Source organism: Ascidiella aspersa, chromosome 5 (genome assembly GCF_963924565.1).
Source record: "Ascidiella aspersa chromosome 5, kaAscAspe10.2, whole genome shotgun sequence".
Taxonomy (NCBI): domain Eukaryota; kingdom Metazoa; phylum Chordata; class Ascidiacea; order Phlebobranchia; family Ascidiidae; genus Ascidiella; species Ascidiella aspersa.
This window is the reverse complement of record NC_139451.1, coordinates 21,287,247-21,312,846: the sequence shown is the minus strand read 5'-3', so window position 1 is coordinate 21,312,846 and position 25,600 is coordinate 21,287,247. Positions and strand designations below refer to the sequence as shown.

The 25,600-nt window shown below is 37.6% G+C and overlaps 1 protein-coding gene and 1 non-coding gene across 2 annotated transcripts; one reads left to right on the top strand and one right to left on the bottom strand.

Annotated features, from left to right (window-relative positions):
* Positions 1-354: 354 nt before the first annotated feature.
* Positions 355-25,600, bottom strand: LOC146145370 (uncharacterized). Its single transcript, XM_083390542.1, has 25 exons — positions 25,589-25,600; positions 24,653-25,027; positions 22,992-23,093; positions 21,986-22,147; positions 20,367-20,419; positions 19,576-19,754; positions 15,781-15,986; positions 13,973-14,077; positions 13,504-13,611; positions 12,104-12,300; positions 11,393-11,567; positions 10,524-10,571; positions 9,257-9,448; positions 8,797-8,868; positions 8,570-8,614; positions 8,272-8,376; positions 7,642-7,782; positions 6,816-6,905; positions 6,113-6,202; positions 5,442-5,676; positions 4,360-4,572; positions 3,125-3,238; positions 2,149-2,262; positions 1,077-1,141; positions 355-528 (listed from the first exon to the last, which is right to left on the bottom strand). Exons 1-25 carry the CDS (start codon positions 25,598-25,600, stop codon positions 355-357), a joined length of 3,372 nt encoding a protein of 1,123 aa, XP_083246668.1.
* Positions 18,083-18,173, top strand: Trnay-gua (transfer RNA tyrosine (anticodon GUA)). Its single transcript is given in 2 exon segments — positions 18,083-18,119; positions 18,138-18,173. It is a non-coding gene; the product is annotated as a tRNA-Tyr (tRNA).

Here is a 25,600-nt window from a genome sequence, read left to right as displayed (position 1 = left end):
TAAAATTCACATTTGTGAACATAGACGTAAATCTGTTTTACATGTAACGTCAGTATCCTGATGAAGACGAAACGTCGATATATTATATATTCTGCTGGAAGAGCAACATTCCGTTATATATTATGCCTGGCAACAATAGCTTATTCATAGACGTAAAAGTTGGGATATCAGATGTCAAACAGCGGAAATCAATTAAACTCTACGCACAAACTATCAGTATTTCCGCAAAACGCTTTCTAACATACCTTTACCATCAACGCAGTCTGCTGCTATGCCCTAAAACGGAAACAAACAAGGCAACACAACGGCTTCGCAGTTTATAAAACTCCTGTATTTTTCGCCGCGCGCGCATTTCTAAAATATCTTGGGCAGCTTCACTTCTTTGACGAATCCTGGACTGAGCGGGTTAATGGCTCTCGTCAACTGGCCCATGACCAAGTTGGGTGAGATGGCGCCCGGTTCAGCGCCGGGCATTCCCCGGTGTCGGTCGAACTGCGGGCGTCTGATCTGCTGCTGCTGACCGGGCTTCTAAAGCGACAAAACAGTTCAGGCTGCGAGAAGCGTTTTTAGAAACAAAATTAAAAAAAAGCCTAGGCTATCGTTTGACAAATGCCTTTTTTACACAATTATTATGGCCTATTCGAGTTAAACATTTCGTACAAGCGGCTTTTTGTTATTTAGATTTAAACAGATGACTTGTCTGACGTTTGAGTGTTTTAGTGAAAAAAATGAATTATTGAGATTATGTTCCCCAATTTTGTAGAAATCAAACTAATAACTTACACGTTTGTATTTTGTTGAAAACGACGCTTAAATATAGGTTTGTTTCATTAGTTTTGTCACTGCATCTAAAAGGTCACACTACTAACATAATTATACCATGAACATGCTGTTGCTGCCAGGCATTGTTTCAATTGTACAATTATTGTTCTTCCGGCAAAATTTTTTTGAAGTGCCAACGTTTCGATCACCTATTCAGGCAATCTTATTCAGGGCAATATAACTGCAACTAAAGGCCATTGGCACTGTAATAAAAATTTTGCCGGATGAACAATGTCGAATTGGCATAATTGTACCATGTTCGGAATATGTGTCGTGAGTTGATTCTGTAGCTCGCTGAGCGTCATTTCCCTCGTTACTCCTGAAATAAAAACATACGGATTATACACCAAATAAGACCAATGAGGCTTTGTTTTTATCAAGTATAGCTTTTTTTCACATCACAGTCGGTTACATATCGACATCACAAAAGTCGCATGTTCACTTAATAGTCTACTCGGGTAATAATAAAGCAAAAAAACGGCAACAAGAGTAGGGGACTTCTTATGTCGAATAAAGAGTCATATTTTAAACCGGCAAACATTATCGGATCGAAATCAGACGCGTAGGCTATCTATAGTTTGGGGGCATGATGATTTTTTGAGAGATGGCGTATCAAAGTTATGTCATACCGCGACGTGGCAAAGTTATATTTAAACTTGACGTCATAAAAAGTAACCGTAAGAACACCAAACATTACGTTTTAGACAGGACAGGTGTTACTTTCAATACAAAAGCTATAACGATATAATCGATTTGCTCAAAGCGTAAAACGCCTTTATATGTTGTAAGTTGCCCAAAATTTTAATTCGATTTTGCGATAAGGCGTAGAAAGCCTTTAAGCAAAAATAATTTTATCAATATGGGCTAAGACATTCTAGCAACATAATAAGATTCGCTTAGCTAAAATGGGCAAAAATATAGTTTAAGCGGGGCCATGGCCACGTGGCCCAATAGGTCGAACCAATACCAAATTAGTAAAAAGCATTCAGCCATGCTTGTGATCCTACTGAAAGTGTTTTTCACATTAAAATGTATTTTTTATTGAAAAAACAAAAAAACATTGCTTTTCACGTTTCAATTTTATCAATGGTATAAGCTACTGTATATTGATAATACCGCGCTATTTGGTATGAATTGCGGACGGCCGTACTTTTTTCCTCAAATATGTCGGGTGTCGAAATTATCACGTTATCTAACATACATCTCTAATTTCTGACGCTGTGCCTACAAGAACCTTTGATTTTTTAAATACGCCCTCTTTCAACGGCATTAACAACATTTTGTATAGGCCTACTTAAAGTCAAATTTAACTTCAGTGGTTCTTACTTGGGTCCTGGTAGGATTGTGATATCGGGATTGCGGCGGTGCCTGTGCGATGTATCAGGTTTATGGCGGTTTGCGGCTTGCCTACCGGTGTGTAGGATTCCTTTTGGATTGGTGCTAAAAAAGAGATGCTGTTACGTACATCTTATTGACTATAACAACAACGGGTAAAAGTGTTGCATGATAAATGGCTATTCTTTGAACTGTACCATTATGTGATTTGCCAGCATTTCAAAATCAATTTTTTTTTTGTCTAATGGTGCTAAAGTATAAATATCGGTATAACTTATATCTTAGTATGATAACCTTTTCGAAAAAAAGCTTAACAGCAAATGCAGCTAAGTTAGCAAATCAATTAAGCCCTATGATTCAAACCTTGTGCAAAATAAGTTTGTATATAACTAACAAACGTTTTGCATTTAAGAATCTCTTAAAAGAAATAAAGAATCGATTTAGTGAACATTATAACAAAAAAGCCAGTAAGACAAATATGTTTCACTGCGTGATCAAACTAGACCTTTCTAATTTTTGCAAACGTTCAGCAAAAAAATTTGTAAAAAAGAATAAGAACAATGTCACAAAAAGCAAACGCTAGAGTGACGTTCTATTTGGCATAGTTATTTATTCTCCTCACACTTTTAACCCTTATGTCAGTGGTTCTCAACCGGGGTGCCGCGCCACCCTGGGGTGCCATTTCTAATCCCCAAGGGTGCCGCGACATATTTCTTTAAAATTCTGATTTTTGCATAACTCTTCAACTTTTTGTGTAAGATTATAATGGAATAAATCCAATTAAAACTTCCTACGTTGCGTAGAGTTGATGTGTGTTGTTCCAGTTCCGTTTATTGTGACATTTGAGTAAATTACCTATGGAAAAATCTTATAGGGGTGACACAATATTTATTATTTCTTAGGGGTGCCGCTATCCATAAAAAGGCTGAGAAACACTGCCTTATGTTGTAGATCCAGGGCAACTTACAGCTCTTGACGACCATTCCCAGTCCCCGCAGTTCAGGCTTCAGCTTATTGCGTCTGGGGTGTAACAGGTGAAAGTCCCTCTGCTGCCCTTGTCTTGTCGTCGCCCGGCCTGCTACTGAAAATAATATTAGCGTAATATATATCGTGATTTTATATCTTCATCCGGCCCTTCTATATTGGCATATTATTATATCATGTTATCGAACAGCGTAACGGACTGCTAAAACCTTTTCTACAGTCACAATTAACTGTTAATCTAAAATATAGACAGAACATGAAGAAAAAATGGTGTACAAATCTACTTATGTTATTTAATCCAAACAGACCGTTTAAATAGTCGGGTTATTGAGAACTATAAATTATAGAGTACAGTATAACGAGAAAACAATTTAATAGGTTCACCATTGTTAATCGCTTCGAGCTTATATACATCACATTGCTTTTAATTTTGCATCGGATTTTTAAACACAGTAGAAAAAGTGGAATTTCTGGAAAAAAAAAATTTTTTGCTAGTACGCCGTACCAGTAAAAAAAATGTTATAAAATGTTATTTGTACCCAGACCATGTCCCTTTTTACCAGATCTTCCCTCCATCTCCTAAAATGTATTTAAACTTGGGCTTTAAGTTACACATTTGTTCACTACAACGAATGATCATTTAGGTTTCATAAGATTACATGCTTTAGAGCAGGGGTTCTTAAACTTTTTTTACCGCGGACCCCTAAAATTTTTTTTGGCCTTGCGTGGACCACGGTAGGGAAAAAAAATTAAAAAAATGACGTCATAAATTGACGTCACAATACAAATAAACTTAATAAATCTGCTTATTTCGGTCCAAAAATGTGAAAGTGAAATGGAGTCTAAATGCTTACAGTGCAAATCCGTTTAATTACTAATTAAAGCGTTTTCTTTAAAAAAAATTTAAACTTTTTAAATGTACACTAATATTTCAATTAGGCCTTCGTGGACCCCCTAAAACTAGTTCACAGAACCCCAAGGGGTTCACGGACCCCAGTTTAAGAACCCCTGCTTTAGAGGTATCGTTATGACGTAACTTACTGACTTTTCTCTAAAAAATTTCATGCGTTTCGGTAATAAAATTATTTTACTTTCACCCCCCTGGGGTTAGCTATGCTGGAACGCGATGGTACGTATTCAAAGGCGTCTTGTGGGTTTCAGTCAACACATGATCTTAAAACGTCGAGCTTTTGCTGTTAACTTCAAGCCAACAAGCACCTTCGGTGGTTGCCGGCTTTCCGTTAATGCTGTGCTTCTTCCTGTTCACTCCAGGCCCGCCGCCATGATCGATGGTCGCGTGGCCAAATAAGGACAGCGGCCTCTGCTGGTCTTCTGCGTTTCCAGCGTTGCCAAAGCTCAGGCCGTGTTTTCGCTTTCCCATCATCGACTTGTTGGTGCCGGCCTGTCGTCCCAAGTTCGCACTTGAAACCGCTGCAAAGACCAAACGGTGGGAGGTTTGTTAAAAGGTCAGGAATTTTTTAGTGTTGTCGCGTATTGCGAAGAGGTACGAAACAAACTGCTGAGTATTTTTTTGTGATTGTAGCCTAAAGATCAAGTGTGTTGTAAAACCCTTTAAAAACTAGAACTTGTAGTTCAACTCTGTAATTAAAAGTAAATATACGAAACTTTTTTGTTCACATTTTTTATCAAATTAAAAGATAATTAATAATAATTTTTCAAATCGAAAACTAAACCATATCCATTTTTGGGGTTCGGTATCTTAACTAATTTATTAGCTTTTGTATCACGCCCGTCTTAATAACTTAGAAGCAAGTGAAGTGAAATACAGTCTCTGCTATTTACGGTCGAAAAAAACTATTATGAAAATATTGAAAATAAGTCTTTTAACAAACCGTAAAAAAACATTTTTATACTTTAGCCTACCCCATTTTAATATACATATTGTCCATTTATGTATGTAACATATAATAGTCTTGTTTAACTTAGTTAAGAACTGCGTATCACCGATGAAATTGCCTATTAAGCCAACGGTATCACCAATTACGAAAATGGGATTTTAACGTCGAAAGAAGCTGGGCGTGCATTACTTTTTGTTAGCAAATTTGAAAGTTTTTTATAGTGTATTTTTATGTGTTTATTCTATGTATGTTTCCAGAAAGAACTACACAATAGGACCAAGGTAGTTGTAAGTGACTTAGGCCCAACTGACAAACCGCTTTGGAGCAGACCGTTTTTTTAGACACAAAAAAGACATAAAGCATAAAATACGAAACTAAGCAACACAGATTAATTAATGGTACAACTCTGTTAAATTTGAATCAAAACAAACGAAGACAAACCAGCAGCATTGCCTTCGCCTCCCGCCTGCTGATTGGCCGCCGATATTGCGTTACGCTTGATCGGGCTCATGTCCGTGCCGCGTTCCGCACGAGTGATCCTGGCCATGTAGCGCACCGACGACTCGACCTTGTTCTGAATGTTCCGGATTACTGGGTCGGTGTTAGGTATGAGTTGCTTCACCTCCAATCTCGGGTCGTCGCTTACCGAAGTGTGTATGTCACTGTAATCCGCATGCTGCAAAATACAGGTGGAGCTCCTTGTATTGTTAAATGTGAGTATAGTTTTAAAAAGGACTTAATTTTTTACCACAAACTGAATCAGGTATGCAAATCTGTGATCAACTGTGAACTAGGCCTATTCTTTCTAACCAACGATAGCGGGGCCTTTCGTGAAACACACTGGAAGTCCTCGGGACAAATGGTATTTACCCCGGTTAAAGATGTAGGCCTATTGCAAGTTTAGCAAAGCTAGAATACCTACAGCCAGCGGTAAGCTATGAACTTAAAAATCGGATATAACGAGCGAAGACCTGACATAGATGGACTATTTGATGTTATCTCCTGAAGTATTCTGCTGTTTCCTTATTTTTAAGTTCTGTTTAAAAACGTCAATCGGTTTGCCTGACACATAGGCGTGCATATTGTCGTTTATTGCCAAGAACAGCGAATACCTGTTTGGCCACTTCGCTAATATACACGTTCATGGCGCCGTGGACGTTGGCTCGCATCGAGTCTTCTACCACCTTTAACTTGCATCGAATCTGCGAAAAAAAAGTTTAAATGATTATTAAACGAAACTCTGACTTTATATTAAACAGAATATTATGTTTCGCAATGGTCACATGCGCTTATTTATAGATGAGAATACAGTCCCACGACTACCAGCGTGTTTTGTTTTTGACTGCATGCCTAAAATTCTTACATCGACAAATCTCAAAGCGGTAAAATCTTTAACCGAACAGGTTCCCAGCGGTAGGGTGTACAATATTTGACATTTTATTTTAAAACCCATACTTGATATTTTGACAAAAAACTAAAGCGATCCGATCCGCTACCAAATTACGTCATTATTATGCTAAAATTAAGAAAAATAGATCGAATTGAACCGTTCAAAGGTAAGTTATGAGCCAAAAAACTAGCTTTATGACAATAAAAAGATTAATTATGTATAGGTCGTTATTTTACACTTAGTTTAAAGTATAAATCTCCCCGTTGGTTCCAAAATCATGGCTTGAATACATTTATTAATTCGGCATCGGATCGGCAACGATACCACCCTATAGTATCTGTTCAGTATCAATACTAATATATTTGGTATCGGTATCGACTCCGATCCGATATTATCGTTTATTTCCAGTCGTAGCTAATCCAAACCTGTTCTCCCAAGCTCATGTCCTTCCATTCCTGGCTGTGTTCGGAGCACGACAGGCTCATCTGTGACCGGCTGCCGGTTTTCGCCCGGCCCTGAGAATAAATGTCGTCTCATTAAACGTTGTTGCGAACAAAATGAGCAGAACACCTTGCAGCGCTAAAGGAACAATAATGCCACCTAATGCGCCAAAGGCTGGCGAGCTTAGGCTATAGACTACGCAAAGTGTGTAACCAGTTTTAGAGAAAATATGTTTTTAGTGTCAGCTGTATAATCAGAAATTTCTTTTGAATAACAGAATCTGCCTGAATCAGAATGGTGAAAACAAACGATTTTGGTTGCACATCAATAATAAAGATTGAGTTCAGAACTTAGTAAACCGAAAACCAGTTTGTTTAAATTGATTCATTCGATGCTTTTTATAGCGAAATATATTTATCATATTATAACATTTAAACAAACTGATTTTCGGTTTCTAAGTTCTGTACTTGGTTTTATCCTTATCTTTGATGTGCAACCAGAATCATTTGCTTTCACCATTTTCGCTGCAAAGCATTAGAATTAGTTGAAGGGCAGCACAGTTTTTACGATTTGTCTAATAGCAGTTTTAAGGTTAAAGTGGAATATAGGTTTTACTGCAGTAAAACGTACAGCGCTAAGAACCCATAAAATGGGAACCTTGCGCTAGAATACATAAAAATCGTGAAGCACCTTGGACCCCCAGTCGAACCACCTGTTTTAGAGCAAAACTCCGATATTCTACTCTAGGCCTTTAATTCGTTTTAATAGTAACGAGATTGATAACATTGGCATGTAAATAAATACCCATACCTTATCCAGTTTGTTTTGCACTTGGCTGGGAAGCGAACGTTTTATCGTTTCGTTTGCTTCGTTCATCATCCCAGTTTGACAACCGATCACCGCCTGGATTTTGTTCACGAACCCCGACACGTGCTTGATCATACCTTCCATCTGGTGAAATGGCGTCGTTTAAGCAAGCGCGTTCATAAAAGGTGGCGTTTGATTATTATTGACCATTTTTACTTCAAGGTTGTTTGACAATTTATTTTCTGGAGCATAATCGATAATAATCATATTTAGTCAATTTATGAGGCATTTAGAATATCAGTCGTTAAGAAACAACTGAAACATAAGAGTGGGCTCACCAAATAACAAATAAGTAAATATAGATATAAAGGCAAATTCAACTGATTGTTTTACAGACTGGTTATGGCATTTATAGCGAAATATATTTCTCTTCAATAGTTTAGTAAATGATTGACTTGGGGTATGCTTTAGAAACGTTTAAAGAATGTTTAATTCATTTAAATGTAGTAATTTATTGCGGGTGGGGCGGTATATTTAAATAATCAATAAATCCGGACAATTGAAATTAATTTCGTTTAAAAATTGCTGCGACAAACGATTTAGGTAATATGTGCTTTTGTTTTTATTGCCTACCTCGCTATGAATAGTTTTGATTCCCGCCAGGTTATTTTGCTCTAGAATCTGAGGGTCTTTTCCCATCAGCATTTGTTCAGTCAATTGCTGAACGCTGCTCGTTACCTGCGTGGTAACACCACATTTAAAGAGAAGAACACCATTCCGTCCCGGCCGCAATTGCGCTCTTTGGACACAATATTGACCGCGAAAACGAAGCTATGTAGCTTCGTTTCGAGAAGCGCAAAATTTCAACTGGTCTATTCTGTGTTTAAAGTTAAGCAAAGCCGTAATCTAATAACAAATGGCGATGAAATACCCGACACGAAATCATGTCGTCCCTTGCTTCACGCAGCTCGTCTATCTGCAAAACAGGGTAAAATGTAGCACAAACCGCAAACAAAACAGTGGGGTCAGTGCGAATTATAACAAACTACTACAAAGGAAATAGGAAAATGATTACAATTTACTACAAGGGAGAAAATGTAATCATAACCTTCACGCAGGTAAAAAAGTATTATTTTAAGAAATAAAACCGTCCTAAACCTTTCGCTTCTCGTCGTTTTCTTCCTCGTCGTTTCCTTTCTCGTCGCCTGCTATTTGGTCGGTAGGTGAACCCTTTTATAAAGACAAGTAAATACTATGTATCATTTTATAGAAGATATCGCGAGACATGTTGTTTCGATGTCACAGTAAACCGTAAAATCAGCGATTACATGAGCTCAACGTCTTTCATAACTTGTTGAGCAAATTATCGTCCAATATAGGACATGACTTAAAACATATTTTTGGTTTGAGAAGTATTGCCTTTTGAAGGCAAAACTTAAATATAGCTTAATATAAATGACTTTTGAAGGCTACAGGTTGTTAACGTTTTCAATGTTGTATAGTCAACTTTGGCGGTACACAAAAGCCCTGTATATATATAGAAAAAAAATATTTTTTTAAATCAGCCTCTGAAAGAAAATGAAAGAAACCCCCAAAAAACAAAAAATAAAGCCCTTACAGAAAACATCCGTATGTAGTCGTTCTCGCACGTCAGCCCGTGTTCCAGCTCGGTGACGTCATCGGGCTCCAGCTCGGTCATCATGAGGGCCGTTTCGCTCCAGTTGTCACCCAGCTTCTCCTGCATTTTGCGCGCCGACTGGTAAAGCTGACGACGCTCCTTGGCTACCAGACGTAATAAAATAGAAACCATCTAAATATATTGAATGGGGCTTATGAAGATATCAAATTGTGCATAAAAAGGTGCAGAATTACCTTGAACAATGCTTACAAGGTCACTAAGGCTTTGCAAGCTTATTGCTTTATTTTTTTTTTTTATCTATCGAACCCTTTCTTTTTCCTTGAAATTATGGAGAAAACATGGCTTATTATAATAAAAAAAAATTCTACAATACCAACTCAATCACCGTACACTTAAGATTAAACTAAGTAGAGAACTGAGTTCACAGAAAATAAGTTTATTAGGTGCATCTTGCTTTATATTTTGCTGTGTTTTTAGTACTGATGATACTTTTAGGAGCGAAATATATTTATTATGTAACAAACCAACTGAATTTCGGGTTTCTTTATCTTTGATGTGCAATCAGAATCGTGTGTTTTTCACAATTTGTATTCAGGCAGATTTTGTTATTCGAAAGAACATTTTGAATATCACCAAAAAAACACTGATTGTCCACCGACGACAAACAAATGCAATCGACCGTAACGTGAATATTGTAGGAACGTCGATTGTTTAACACTTTAAACTGTGGCAAACGTTAGGCTTGTAGCTTTACAAAATACTTTTCAAATTTCCTAAAAAAGTATTACGGAAAACCTTTTTTAAATTGCAAAGCCGGAACAGGGTCTGCCTGAACTGTCTGAGACCTGGTAATCACAGATGGGACTGTGTCTTTCGCCACGTCATCTGTTTGCGTGTTCTATGATAAAATTTCACGATGATAAAATGTCCTTTCTTTAAGAACATGTTACATTTCTAAGATTCATATAAGTCACTAAAAAATAATTATTATCTTTAAGTCACTACAGCCTTTAGATGATACTGTTGAGTTTGATGCTAACAGCTATAGTGTTGTATTCACTTGAGTCTATGACTTGACTTAAGTCACTGTTTTTAAATGACTTGACATGGACTTAAGTTATTTAGACAAATGACTGGACTGAAACTTAAGTCATTTAAAAATATATTGTTTACCACACTAATAATGGCAGCTACATAAAAATATATTACTCACTCTAAAAAAGTCCATCAATTTAACTACACATACCTTGGCCATCAAAACCTTGGGAGAATGCTTTGCGATATCGTCTTTCATCTGTATGAAAAGTATTATTAACCACACTGACTGACTATTAAGCAATAGTTTGAACACGCACGTGTACTGTTCTTTGAAAGATGGGTAAAACAAACTCGATTTTATAACTGTACTGTTAATTAATCTTTTTTAACTACTGGCATTACAAAAAGGTAGGTCTTTAAAGAGGCTTGGGTTCCATATTAGTGGGCTTGTCTATATAGAAATGCATTAATCTAAACTCACTTTCTCTTGTGTCCTAAAATATATAAACGTCACGCGGAGGATACTCTTTACACACAAATACGTAAAAAAATATATTCGAAAGAAGCCATGAAAGTTCGATTAGCTTTCTTCTATATTCTTTTTATTTGCATGTGATTACAATTAGAACTATATTGCGCTTTAAACCTGGACTAATAAATTTCGTATATTTTTTTTATCAACAATCCAATATTGCTAATAACGTTTTAACCAGGGGTAAAATAAGTAAATTTTTTTACCGGACATATAAAAATTTTCAGCCCAACGTCGCAAAGTTACGCCACACCGGTACGTCATACACTCTAAAACAACTCATTATAAAAAACCTGGGGTTATCGTTTGATGTCGTGCACGAATATATAGCTGAAATCGTAGTTTATATTATTGAGGAGATGGCGGGATAGCCTAGTGAAAAAGGGGCATGGCCTTTTAAAACAACATTTTTTTACCGTACCGCGTACCTGCACTATTTTACCAAAGCGCCGTTTCGGCAGGAATTTATATAAATGGAAAAGTTTATTAATTAAATATAACCATAAACTTTGACAAAGCTATAAAAGACACAAATCGGCACAAACCTTGGTCACGTTCTCCGTCAAAACCTTGTTTTCCAGTTCTATGCCGGCGAGTTTGCTCTTGAGTATTTCGACTTCCAGCTCTCTTCCCCCGCCGGGGCCGTTGTTAGGGGTGGGGGGAGGCACCAGGCTGGTCATCCTCGTTCCGGAATCCTTGGTGCTGGGAACGTTGGTTGACCTGGAAATAAAACAAAAAGTTCACTTCTGGGAGTGAAAACTGAGTTATATTCTTGAACGTGGTGCGAACAGCGGTCTGTTAATATATATACGTGCAGAACGCTTAAAATGGAATTGTGGCAAAACAATTAACTTGACGAGACAATAAAATATACAAAATGTGTTTTTAATTGTATGCTGTTCGACATGTTTAGGTTCTTACTTCTTACGCTATAATTTCCATTAAGCCAAATAGCAACTGGCAGCGAGTAAATCGTTAATACAGGAATTTCAGCCATGAATTGCGATGCAACCCACCGATCACCACCATGGAAGGTAAATTTATAAAGAAAAAAGTAGTATAGGTTTACATTGAATGGTGAAGCTTCTTCACGCGAAAGCAAATTTTTGCCTAATAACCTAGAAAAAATTGCCTTTTAGTTTTAACTTTATCGGGTATCGGTGTTACAATAAAAAGTTAGGTATCATATACATACCTACAGGCATCATTTATGCCTAATCAAAACAACAACCATTTCAACAAAAAGAAACGCTTACGAGGTGCGCTTGCCAGAGCTGCCCGACTTTTCAACGGTCACCGGTTTGTAGAGCGACTCAGTGGGGCAGTAGGTGCTGTTCTTGCGGAGTGCGTTCTTAAGTTGCTGGATCTGTCGTTGCTGTTCGTCGACCAGTTGTTCCTTTTCCTTCAGCGCCCAGTTGACCACCTCCAGTTTCTGCTTGACCGAGGCAAAGTGCTGCGATTGCAACACGCCGTAATAAAAGAAAGCACAAAACAAAACAGCGATGCACTTCGATGGTTTGCCACCCAAGGCCTATTACTTAAACGTTTGGGTTACCACTTAGGAATAGGATCTTACTATAAATCTATAAAGCAGTGCTTTCCAACCAGTGGGTCGCGAAGCTAAATGTTACACTTTTCTATTAGATCGGGGAATTATTGCATTATCATTACATAACATTTATGTAACGATGTAACAAATACCTTACAATTAGATGTGTTGTGTCGAATTAGTACGTACTACGTACGCCAATAGTAAAGATGCAGATTTTATGTAACTGTTGAATTTTATTTCCAGTTAGTTGCATTTTAAATTTTTGCTAAACAAGAGTTAATGTACATAGTTTATTTTCTCAATAACTTTATTTTCATTCATTTGGTCATATATCATTGTGGGCACATTAAAACTTGCAATAAAACTAGATTGCGAACTGAAAAAGGTTGTGAAGCACTGCTCTAAAGGACCGTAATTTTTTCGCTCTCTGTTTAGGGCCGAACGGTTGTAGTTTTTGGTCGGCATTAGGCATCAAAGTTGTGATTTTTGGATCTTGAGGGTATGCATGGGCGCCCCATTTGTAGGCTTCTTGACATTAAGGCTGTTTATATGGTACGTGTAGCCTCAAGCAATTAATGTGGAATCCCGGTTCATTCTTGTTCGTGAAGCTTCTTCAGATTATTTTATGGTAATATTTGTTAACAATGGAGCATTTATTGTTGGCAATAAATTTCAAACAGGTAAATTTAAACACTTATTTGTAGAACCTAATAGCTATACCTACTATTAGTGTACATTTGAGCAATCTATTTTTCAAAGACATTAGTAGGCTATAGTAAAAAATAAAACGTTTTTCCACTAAATAGTCTTTATATAATTACACATTTTTTGGACCGTAAACGGCAAATTTCTGAAGCCTGTTTGTATCATTACGTAAATTTATGACGTCATCTCTGAAAATTTCTTGCCCACGCTGGTCCATGCGAAGCTAAACATATTTTTAGGGGTCCGAGGTAAAAAAAGTTTGGGAACCCCTGCCTGAAACAATAAGGCCGTTTAAATCCCCTTACTATTAACGAAACATCCTACATGTTTTTTTCTTTTTTTCAACCGCGTATAGTGAAGTATACAATTTTGCAAACAAAGCCATGCAAAGGAAATTACCTGCTCCCGCTCCTTTGCTTTCCCTGCGTCCTGTTTGTTCTGCTGCGCTGCTTTGCTTTCCTTATCGCCTCCTGCGGCCAACCTGTTTTTCTTCATGGTTTCGATTTCCTGAATACAAATGAAACAAAATTGTGGATGATGTTATCCCCGAAAATTGGATTTCAAACTTACTTTTGTAGATTCGTATTAAATTATTCCACCGAGGAATTCTACAAAAGTGTTAAGCTTATTCTGTTAACTTTGTTGCTACTTATATATGAGGAATTCTACAACTTTGTTGCTACTTATAAAGGTATAGCAACAAGGAAAACTGTTAACCTAATGAATTTGCCTCGTTTATAGCTACTTTAGAGAAAGTTGCAATAATAATCATGATAAGCTTTGCTGAACTGTTATGTTTGGTCCCTTATCGTTAAGAAAAACTGATACAGCCGTAAAAGATTTAAGACAATAGCAAATGTTTTTGTACCGATTGAAGCTTTTTATTTTGCTTTCTCTCTGCGAGAATCTCGTCTTTGGTCAGAAAATGATCGTTCTGAAGCTTTTCGTAGTCGCCATACCACTGCTTGACCAACTGCGCAAAACCAAATACAATGATGGTTAGGAACTATACTATTAAAGTCAAGAATTAAATACTAAAACTACCTTGTCAACTTAACCCTTAATACATCGCATAAAACTCAAATCGTCGTGATTTGTTTAAAAAATGCGTAATAAAGACAAAAAACATATATTAAATATTTTATATGCCGAAATTTGACGATAGATGCTTTTAACTTCGTAACAAAGACTGCATTGTGATAAAAGGAGGGTTAACTCCTGATCTGAAGCCTTTGAAACAAACAAATATACGTACCTAAGCACTTTTACGCTGTACACTACCACAACCGAGCACCCTATACTTACGTATAGCCATAAAGCAGGTGTTCTTAAACTGGGGTCCATGGACCCCTTGGGGGTCCGTGAACTGATATTAGGAGGTCCATGAAGGCCTAATTAAAAAACTAGTGTATACTTAAAGTAATTAATTTTTAAAAGAAAACACTTTAATTCAAAATTAAACGGTTTTGTACTGAATGTATAGTTAGACTCCATTTAACTTTCACATGTTTCTGACCGAAATAACAGAGTCATGAAGTCTATTTGTATTGTGACGTCAATTTATGACGTCATTTTGGAGCATTTCTTGTCTACCGGGGTCCATGCAAAGCAAAAAAAAAGTTTAGGGGTCCGCGGTAAAAAAAGTTTAAGAACCCCTGCCATAAAGGTATAATAAAATACATAGCCAATTATTTTTCTGAATTTCTGACTATGTTAATTATACAGCACTCTGAATTAATTCTGATACAGCAAAAGAGTAAAATGTAATGAAAAACAGATCCTCCGGTAATTATATTTCTTCTTCAATGTTTGGGCCACCTATTCAAGTCGCCTTCTTCATCAGGGTGAATGACATCAACCCTCGCAGTACAATGTATGGTTTGCCAACGTAGGAGAAGAAAGATAGTTACCAGATGAACTGTTTTTAATTAATGTTATGCCTGGTAGCAATAGTTGATATAAAAGAGTAAAAACGTTTAAACTGCGCATGTTCGTTTTCATCGCATAAAAAAAATATTCGCCGGAAAAATGTTTTAGCTAAAAGCTCGTTCCTTAAACGAAACACCAGCAGTCCACGAGCAACATATAGCAGTGTTGTAAACAAGTCATTTTGAAATGACTTAAGTCCCAGTCAAGTCGTTTGAAAAATAACTTAAGTCCAAGTCAAGTATTTTTGCAAAAATGACACGTTAAGTCCCAGAGTCAAGTCTCAACTGTTATAGGATTAAAATTGGTAAACTCGTCCGATTATAACAATAATTAAAATAAACAAAACAACGCAAACGCAATATACAGTAATAAAAGTGTTTAATGTGCAAAACTTAATGTGCACGAACGATAAATTTTTGTAAAAAACACTTAATTTAAGTCCAAGTTATTTGACGAAATGAAGTTCAAGTCAAGTCATTTGTTCAAAAGACTTAAGTCAAGTCAAGTCATTTTGGTCAATCGACTTAAGTCAAGTCATTGAAAAACCGTGACTTTAGTGCACTCAAGTTAATTGACAAAAAATGACTCACGTCCAAGTCAAGTCATCTGTCCAAAATACTTATGTTAAATCAAGTCCTTTTGGTAAAACGACTTAAGTCAAGCCACGGCTTTTAAAAACAGTGACTTAAGTGCACTTAATTCAAGTCAATGACGTCATTACAACACTCATATAGAACCAGCGCTCACCATCTTCTGCTGTTTGACGCGCTTATCCAGGTACTCAATATCCTTGTCCTTCTCGTCGAGCTGCAGCAGTATATGCTTGAGGTTCTCCTCGAACTGGTGCGAGTGCGCCATGCCTTCCATGCGTGTCTTCTTCAGCAGGTCGTAGATCTCGGTGGCTGCGTTCTTCAGGTAGGTGAACTCCTTGCCACCGCCTTCTTCGTTTCCCGCTGCTCGAAAATACAGTGTTTAAAAGATAATGAATTGTTTGCGAACTAAATTTGTTATTTGCTATACTTCTAAAGTTATTTCTGACCTAACAGGTCACTTTTTAAAAATAATTTACACTAATATTACCTTGCACGGGCCCACTACTTTACTTTTGGCATAGTTTACGGTTTACAACTGTGAAACAGGAGAACAGTAAATGCCTAGAGCAGCCTTTCTTAACCTGGGTTAAATTTACCCCAGGGAGAAAATTTTCTCGTTTAGGGGAAAAATGAGTTATCAATTAAATTATCCACATCAGTTAGCCGGACAGAAAAATTGTGCCAGCTGTAGGTATTGGTAGCCTATACTTTCCTAGTTCGTATCAACCGATAATTCTAAGCTAGCCTAGTAATCCATCGACTCTTTATTGTTTAATGTCGGTAGCGTTAGGTTTCGCTAATTAATACTTTTTTTAGTTTACTGACAACATCTTTGTCTTTTAGTTACTTCATTTGTCGTATTCAAAAAGCAAGGGCAGCTGTAGCATTGAATATAACTGATGTTTTTTTCTAATAAATGAGCACCATTTTATATATTGGGGGTAAATCTGATATTCATCTTTGTTAAAAGGGTAAAACGTACAAAAAAAGGTTAAGAACCCCTGGCCTAGAGAATACCCGAAGTCCAATACATTGTCGGTAGTCGCCTAAAATATAATTTTGGACGTACGTATATATATCTCGGGTCACTTTAGAACCACGTAGGCGTTTAAGGGTTAAAGTGCTCTGAAAACAAAGTTGTCAATCAGTCTAAACTTCGTCCGTTGTTTTTTTGATATGGCCATTAGCTGGACAGAACCTGTTGTTTTGTTTGACGTGATCTTGCTGTTTATAAGTTTGGCTTCTTGTCATCATTAGCTAGTCTTAAAAAGACCCTTATATTGTGTCCTATACTGTAAATAGGACGAACAATATTTCAAAAAGGACATTGCCGCGTTTTAAAAAAGTGACGGCTGGATTAGTATGATCCAAGTGTATACCGCATTCGTTTCTGTACTGCCGCGGTAGAGAGTTTAGGCTACTTCATCTAGAGTTGGGATTTACTGCTTTTCAACTATATAGAATAATTATGTTATATCGCTAATTCATTTCGAACAGAATTTTTGGTTGATTTTATTCAAAGAACAACGCAGAACTCATACTGTATACTATTGTTAAAATCGGACCTAAATTGAAATGTTTATTGTGCGGGCAGGTATTTAAGAAGATTAGAATTGCGCTGCTAAAATAATGATAAAGCTAGAATTTGCGCGACTGTAAACAACATAAAAAATAATAATATTTCGCGGGCCGCGAACTAAGGTTGCATGGCAGTTTTTAAGGAAGGAATTTTACAAAGTTACGTTACGATATAACGCCGTAAAACAGTTATTCGTAAAAAAAACGTTATTCTCCAGTGAACTTATTAACACATTGCGTTCATTTAAAAAAAAGCTTGAAAAACATTCGATATAAAAGGTAGCGCGTTAGGTACATGAAATAAATTCGCATACTGCTCGAAATTATGGAATTTATAGACTAATTTAGCAGAAATTGCACGGTAAAAATCATACTAAAAAACGTAAAAGATATGTATTTACGCATAGTTAAAGATGACAAGAAATATAGTTTGTTAGACCTTGGCCCAGTAACTCCATTTATCTGTAACCGCCCCTGTTTGTGACCACGTTTTTACAAACTCACTGTGCTTTGGTGCCGACAACAGTCTACTCACGTACTCCGGCGTGGCAAAAGTAATAAACACGTTAATCCACTCTGTTCGACTTTTTATTAAACAACTGATTTTCATTTTAAAGATAAACAGCTTTCATTTTAAAGATAAAACACCAATTTTTAAACTCTATTTCTCTTTATCTAACTATTAAAAAAAAACTTTCTCTGTACAGCATGTGTTGTGCTGTATGGCGCGGCAAAATGCTCAAATTGCTCATATTCATTTGCGCGGCGCTGTGGAGTATTTCGGACAAACATAATAAAGTGGTTGGGAAGGCGGCGCGATTTAGACGTCTCACGTACACGGTAGACTAGGCCGCTGCTTTCGCTGCGAGTTGTCGTCTCCTTCGATAGCTCAGTTGGTAGAGCGGTGGACTGTAGCGGCTTAACACCACAGAAATCCATAGGTCGCTGGTTCGACTCCGGCTCGAAGGATAATTTTTAATTTGACTTATACAAATGTTTTGCCGGGTTTGTCATCCGAAAATAATGGTAAATTAAGTTTTACTACAATATTAAAGGCACGTTTTTATCACAATTACCTACAACTAGACTTTTAATCAAATTACCACTGGTTACACATTTTGTAAAATTTGTTTATCTTGAAGTCAGGTTCGCTAAAATGATCAATGTTACTTCTACTAGAGTTTGTACAACAAACTTCATTTCAGCTCTTTTTTGTATATGGACTTTGATTTAAAGGTAAGAAACAAAATTATAAGTTTCATGTGTTAGAAGAGTTTTAACAGACTTTAGAAATTGAAGTTCGTTAACGACAGTGATCGTGTAAAGACTATAGACCACAATTAAAACGTAAATATTTTGAAGCAAAACTCCGCCTTAATCAAGATTACTGTGTCTGATGTTGGTGTAATTTTTTGTTTTACCTCAATTATAGTCACAGGCTAACCTTAGTAGTGTAAACCTTTTACCGTACGTGGGTGTTTCAATTTTAGCAGTGACTAAAATCGGTCTCTTTAACAAATTCAAAAAGTCCATCACTATATAGCGATTGTTGTCACCACCTATACACGCGCCCTTGATAAGGTTACAGACATCTCATTTCGTTTGGACCAAAATAATCCAAATTTTGATGCTTTGGGTCGCATGAATACAGGTTAACTGAAATGACTGCCATTTTTCCATACCGGTATTTAAAGGACGCGATTACTTTTAAGACGAGATCTTGAAACGTCCGAGTTCGCATGCGGCCGACATGCTATTGTTCAACCTTTAACGCAACGACCAAAAAGTACTGGAGTCGCCTGTGAATCGTAGTAGTTCTGTTTATTGTTTTGGGTTGAGTGTAACCCACAAAGCCCACTGTAACAGCCCTTAAGGTTGTGTTAGGAACTTGAAGACCTAAAATATCGCCTATCAACCTAAACCGGGCTGCGGAGTCGGGGTCGGACTCGTGACTCGAGTAAGATTATACGTGAAACTACCCGAGCCCCGAGATTGACGTAGCCATGGACAATTCGAAACTGATAAGGTCGCAAATTGTAAACTATTAAGGTGAAATTGCATAATGCATATGGTGTAAAATTTCCCAGCAATGTATTGTGGGTGGGTCCAATACATGACATCCTTATAAGTTGATGAATATTATTTTAGTTACGTAAACAAATATAGAAAGAGTCGGAGCCGAACACGGAACTTGACATATTCGCACAATTGACCGGAGCCCTGACCTAACCGACTTGCTTGGAACATTCGTTGCCTTAATTTGCACTTATCCTTATGGTACACGGGCTTCCCAATTTTTCTACAGAGGTTTGTCACTGTTAGCGTTTAACCGACTATGGTCACACAACGCCTGGCTGTTTAACCACTTTACCTTGGCTGTGGCGGCGCCGAAACTCGTCGTCGAGTACGTCTTGCTTGAGCTGCATGCTCAAGTTCGTCTTCTGACGCTCCAGGAAGGCGGTGTCGTCACCGTGACGTTGCAGCTGCCGGATCTTTTCTTCCAGCGCTGAGACGCGCTTAAAGTTCTGCTCGATCTGGTCCAGCGAGTCCCTATATACGAACGAGGAGAACATTTTAGTCAGGATTGTCTCCTTGTATATGGATTAGCAATAGGCGATGTTGTGGTTAACGCAATTTTTGTAGAAATTAGAACGGTGGTTTACTCAGTAGATGATCTGTAAAGATTCAAAACTGTAACTTTTTGGAGAACGTTAAAAAGCTTGGCTTGTTTTGACCAGCTTTCACTGAGCCGCCCGGCAGAGCTTACGGCCGAGGTCGGGAGTTCAAACCTCACCGCAAGCTTGTGGTTTTTCTAACCGGCCTTGCTTGCAAAACAATCATGATTAGACCAGCTGATTTCGGTACTAACCTTTCGGAAGGCACGCCCTACAAATGTATGTAACTTCATACCATTATTAGCATAACGTTGTTAAAATTACGTGACAGTGTCGAAATTAAACTATTAAAAGGAACCCAAATAATAAAAGCTTGATATTTTTTTCTAACATTTTTTTTTACGTTTAAAAGTATAAACACGACGTAGTTTTACGCACAGAAAATGTTTAATTAAAAATAAATAAACTTAAGTTCATTAAAAAGATAAACAAGTGAGGAAACAAGGGTAATAAACAGTTTACGCATGATATACAGCAAGGCTCTTACTTTACGGCCTCAGCATCTGGTATTGGAGATTTGCTCGTAGGTTCATCGTCTTCCTGAAAAAAATCCGACAGTTTATTTTTCGATATCGGGTTTTAAAGATGGAATGTCCCATTATTCGGATTAAGCGCGATTTTCGATGCAAAGTGCCGAATCGATACTTATCCAAACTGATGTAGTATTGGCGCCGATTTCACGGCGAATTTCCAAAGCCTTTAGAACAGTGGTTCTCAACCGGGGGTCCGCGGACCCCTGGGGGTCCGCAAAACGTTTTAAGGGGGTCCACAAAAACTTATAAATATACTATTACCAATTTAATAAACGCTAAGAAATAACTAACGCTTGGTAACGTGCTTAATCACAATCTTGGTAAGTGATAAAATCACCATGTAACATGTTGTAAATCGCATCGAGTGTGACAAAAACAATTCCATTGTGATGTAACACAATAGATTGTAAAATGGAAGGCAGAGGAATAACAACAGTTCATATGTACTGGATTTTGATTTATTCTATCATTCTCAAAGATTTCGTCTAGCATTGTCAAAAACACTACCACGCATTTTAAGACTTGCTTCGGCGATGCAGCAGCAGAAATCACTTAAACGTGTCATAAAGTAAATTGGTGTTGTGTGTTACTTTACTCAACACAAGGTGCACTAGACCAGTGGTTCTCAACCTTTTTTAGCTTACGGACCGGTGAAATTTCAAAACAAATTTTGCGGACCGGTAGACCTTTAAAAATCAAAATCAATCCAAAATGTAATTACGACAAAAGTATGCAACTTAAAAGCAAAGACTGGAAACTTCAATTAAATTAGCAATTTTCTGCTGTCTTTCTTATATCATACGTTGTATACGAAAGTTTTTCACGTACAACTATCTTAAAGTAGAAGACTTCAACCACGTGTAGCCTACTTATAAACAGTTGGGCACAACACTGCTCATTGTAACGTACGGTCCAAGGTAGACAATTAACTTTATGTTACGCCACAATGCTGCAAATTACGGAACTGTCGAAGTTTAATTTGGTGAACAAGCTTTTAACACCTTGCATTTTGCAATTGAGATATAACATTGTAAATATTTGGCGGACCGGCAGAAAAGTAGACGCGGACCGGCACCGGTCCGCGGACCGGCGGTTGAGAACCACTGCACTAGACAGACATACTGATTTACTAAAAAGAACTAAACGCAGATATCACACCAGAAATATGTTAGGGGTCCGCGACCATTTGAAAGCATCAAAAAGGGGTCACCAGTAGAAAAAGGTTGAGAACCACTGCTTTAGACACAGTTTTGCGATCAAACCCAAGTTTTTCTATCTTTGAGAGCGATTTTCTTTACAATTTGAAACATTTTTACGATAAATACGAAAAATGAAACATCCCCATTTATAGGAGTTACAAACTTTTAATAACGTCTGGCCGCAAAAAATAGACCAAATTCTTCTGACTTTCGATCTTAGAGCAATAACTGTGTGTAAAACAATAACACCAAAACCAAAGTGGGTTTCGTTTTTAGTTGTCTATTTTCTACACGAATTCAGATATGTTCTTTATTTGCTTATATGTTGTGACACAATATTCCAGACCTAAGAATTTAAGTATAAGAGATCCTACCAAGTCTTCCATGTGATTTTCATCCATCCAGGTTTGCAAGGATTCAAGAAGCTCCTTTTTTCTCTCGCCTCCCTGACTTTCGTTCAAAAAGCGCAGCTCGTCGTTGCGCTGCAGCGTCATCTTGCGGAACTTTTCGAGCAGAATCGAAACGTTGATTCTGATCTGCTCGTAAATGTGCTTTTTTATTTGCGCCCGATTTCGTGTGTGTTTACAACCCTTAATGACTTTGCATTGACTAAAGCTATAAATAGGCAAATAAAGCAGCTATACTTGTTTCTGCATGAAACAAAAATAAATATTCAAGCTAGATAAATTTTAATAGAACAAATCAAAATTTTAATCAAAAAACAAGGCCAAAACGTATGATAAAATCGACATATTTTGCTGTTTACAGACGTTTCGGTTATAGCTCAAGACATGATCAGCTTAGAACATAGTGAAAATAAAACAAATAAAACACACAAAAAGAAAAGGGGCAATAACTAATAGGAAAATTAAGCGATGTTACAAATTATTTAGAACCACTATAAGTAATAAAAAGGCATAAATGTGCTGATGTCGATGTTGAGATCCGGTTTAAAATATTGGAACAACAGAGGCTCCAGCAAATGCAGTCGATATCTATCTGCCATGCCCTAACCCAATATTTCCGGTTATTGTAATTTACCAGAAGAGTGGAGTTTGCAAGCAATTGTGCACAGACCTCGATTTAAACGAGGATTAATGGTCTTTAATACACGTCTTCATGTTGCATTACGTTTGCCCTATTTTTCCTTTTCTGGTATACTGCCGGAGTCTACTCCGGTTTATTTGCCGAAAACGATAATAACGTTTGGATACAGCGCAATATGTTTTTTTTATCGAATTATATGGCATTGGTATTTTAAAAGCCGCGTGTATTACAAGGCAAATTGAAATTCTAGCACAATTGACATTTAATTATTTAGACTCGTTCATAATTTTGAACAATTCGTAATAAACGTCATTGAATACAACGTTGACAAACCATATCATCTTCGATGTTGAATAGATTGTCTTCGATATCTTTGACGAGGTAACCAGCTTCCTTGGCTTCTTCGAGCGGCGACGACTCGTAGTCTTTGACCGCCTGTGACAAAGGACAAGTCAGAGTTAGCAATCTGTTATTTTCGTCACTCTTTTAACTACGTTTTTTATTGATCTCTAAAACTGACGCAAAGAGTACAATATTTATAAATTTTTGGGTGGCTATGGCCCCGTGGCTACGCCTATGACAGCCACACATCCGATCCTTTTTTACCAAGGTTTTATAGCTGGGACGTCACAATTGAGGCATGCCTCAAATCATAGCTAAATCGTCCATCATGTTTTCCGAGAGAATTAGCGAAAGAAAAGGGCACGCATAATGCAGTGTATAGCACTTCTGTGATCTGAAGAGAGGCGCGGCTTGGCGCTGCCTCGCTTAGCGTATTTCAACTATTTTGACGGCGTAAACGCTTGATATGAATAACGCAACAGAAATAGAAGAAAAAATAAAGCACGATTTAGGTATAGAAACGTAGATTTAACTTTTGCTTGATATATCTTTTGCTTTGTTCATCATGCCTGGTTACCTCATGTAGAAATACTACCAGCAGCAAAAACATGTTACCATTAAAGTAAATAGAATATATATTTGTTAATCCCGGCCAGTTTGCTTTCAATTGGGATTAAAGAATATTTCTACTTGTACCCACGTCTAACCAGAAAAAGGCAATGACTACTCGAAACGCGCAGTTAGATGGGGATTTCCAAACAGGTTTTTTTACATGCCAACATATCCAGACTAGTCTACTTTATTTAACTTGGGCAAATAATAATATATAGGTCACTAGATCTTGACACAAACCTAAGTGTCTACCCATAAGTACACCACGACTTCCCAGATTACCTGTGCCCTCTTAACTTGATTTGAACTTCATGCCAGCCTTTGACAGTGTTTCTCGCTACGAAAATCGCGACATGTGCATTTTATTTTGTTCTAAATCGGCTTTTCTACTTGCATATCGAAAGAAACAAACAAGTAGGCCTACAATCATTTAGATTAGACAATTGTTTATCAAAGTTGGACACACGTTAACATTAATGATTCAGTTGTCGCAGACAATAACATATTTCATGAAACGCAATATGTCTGTTGTATTGGTGGATCCTGGAGAGGGGGCACCACACCATGGCCCCCACCCCAAACTACCTAGTTGACAACTTTTACTACGTAAAATTTTTTCACATAAAAGTTTGGCTACCTACTATTTTTTATTTAGTTGCCTAGTAGTTTCAGAGTTTGTTGTCAAGATAAACCAATAGCAAACAACCACTGCCACCTTGATGTTGGAGTTTTATACTTGGGACACGCCGCAACCCACAACGGCACAACATGCATTTATTGTTTAGTTTTGATAGTGATAAAGTACTTTTTCTCGCTTTGTGCGAGCATCTATCCGTTTTATGTTTTCGTCTGTATTATTTTTATAGAACACACTTATTTAAATCTAACACTTAATGCAAATTTGATTTCCCATTAGGCTACTGGCAAACACTAAAACTCTCGACCAGGAGCCCGGGAATCCTACATTACATCACAACAGCATTTATAATTTGGACGATTTTAAAAGGCCACAGGCCTAATTCGTACGGTCATCAATTTACCTTGTTAACGCGATCCTGAATCTCCTTGACTTTGTTCAGTCGGGTCGTGACCAGCGAACTGCGCCTCACTTTTTTTTCTAAGGGAATGGCCCCGTTCGCAAACTGGGCGAATTCAGCCGGGTTAAACTGCCTGCTGGCCGTCCTGGAACCCCGCCGCTTCAGCAAATGCTCGGTGGCCATTAGGGAGCCCCTCCTACCGCCCTGCTCCGCGTCTGGCCGCAGCATTCGCATGGACTTCTTTTTTTCGGACGTCTTTTCTCGCGGCGCCCTCTTACCGCCTCCCACCGGCTGCTTGTTCCTTATGTTCTTGCCATGCTTTGACGTTTCTTCTCCCGAAACTCCGAGACGCCACATCGGCGCCACACCGTAGCAAACCTTAAAAGCAAATTTCAACTGAAAAAAAAAACGACTGTTTCAGTCGTTTTAAAAGGCAAAGCAGGCGTGGGATTTTCTCTTGTGACGTAACAGTATATTCTTAGCAACATTGCAAGGTATGCTAAACATAATATTTAGTATGTTTTTAACCAAATCACAGCTGTTCAAACGGCAACCATTGGTTAAAACTTGCTGTACATTAACAAATTAGCTAACGAGCGTTCAAAGCGGAAATGCGTGGCGCGCGTTGTCAAAGTTACGCAAACGCAACGTTCGGTATGCGTCGTTACGTCAGACGGTGCCTTTCTCAAAAAACGCAAACATCTGTACGTGGGTTCTCTCTGCTAAAATGGCTGGTGGCGCAACCAATAAACTGGTAGCAGAACGTGTGAAAGAATGCGGCGTTTGCTCTTGGTGGATACACTACAGTTTTGCATTGTTGTTTAAACTAGTTGCGTTCGTACAGCTGTTTGTTTAATGCAGAAAGTTTCAGAGCGCACTAAAACCACAAGCTGTTTGTTTAAATATTGACACTAATTGTGTTGTTAGACTTGAAGTCACTTTCAGAATCAT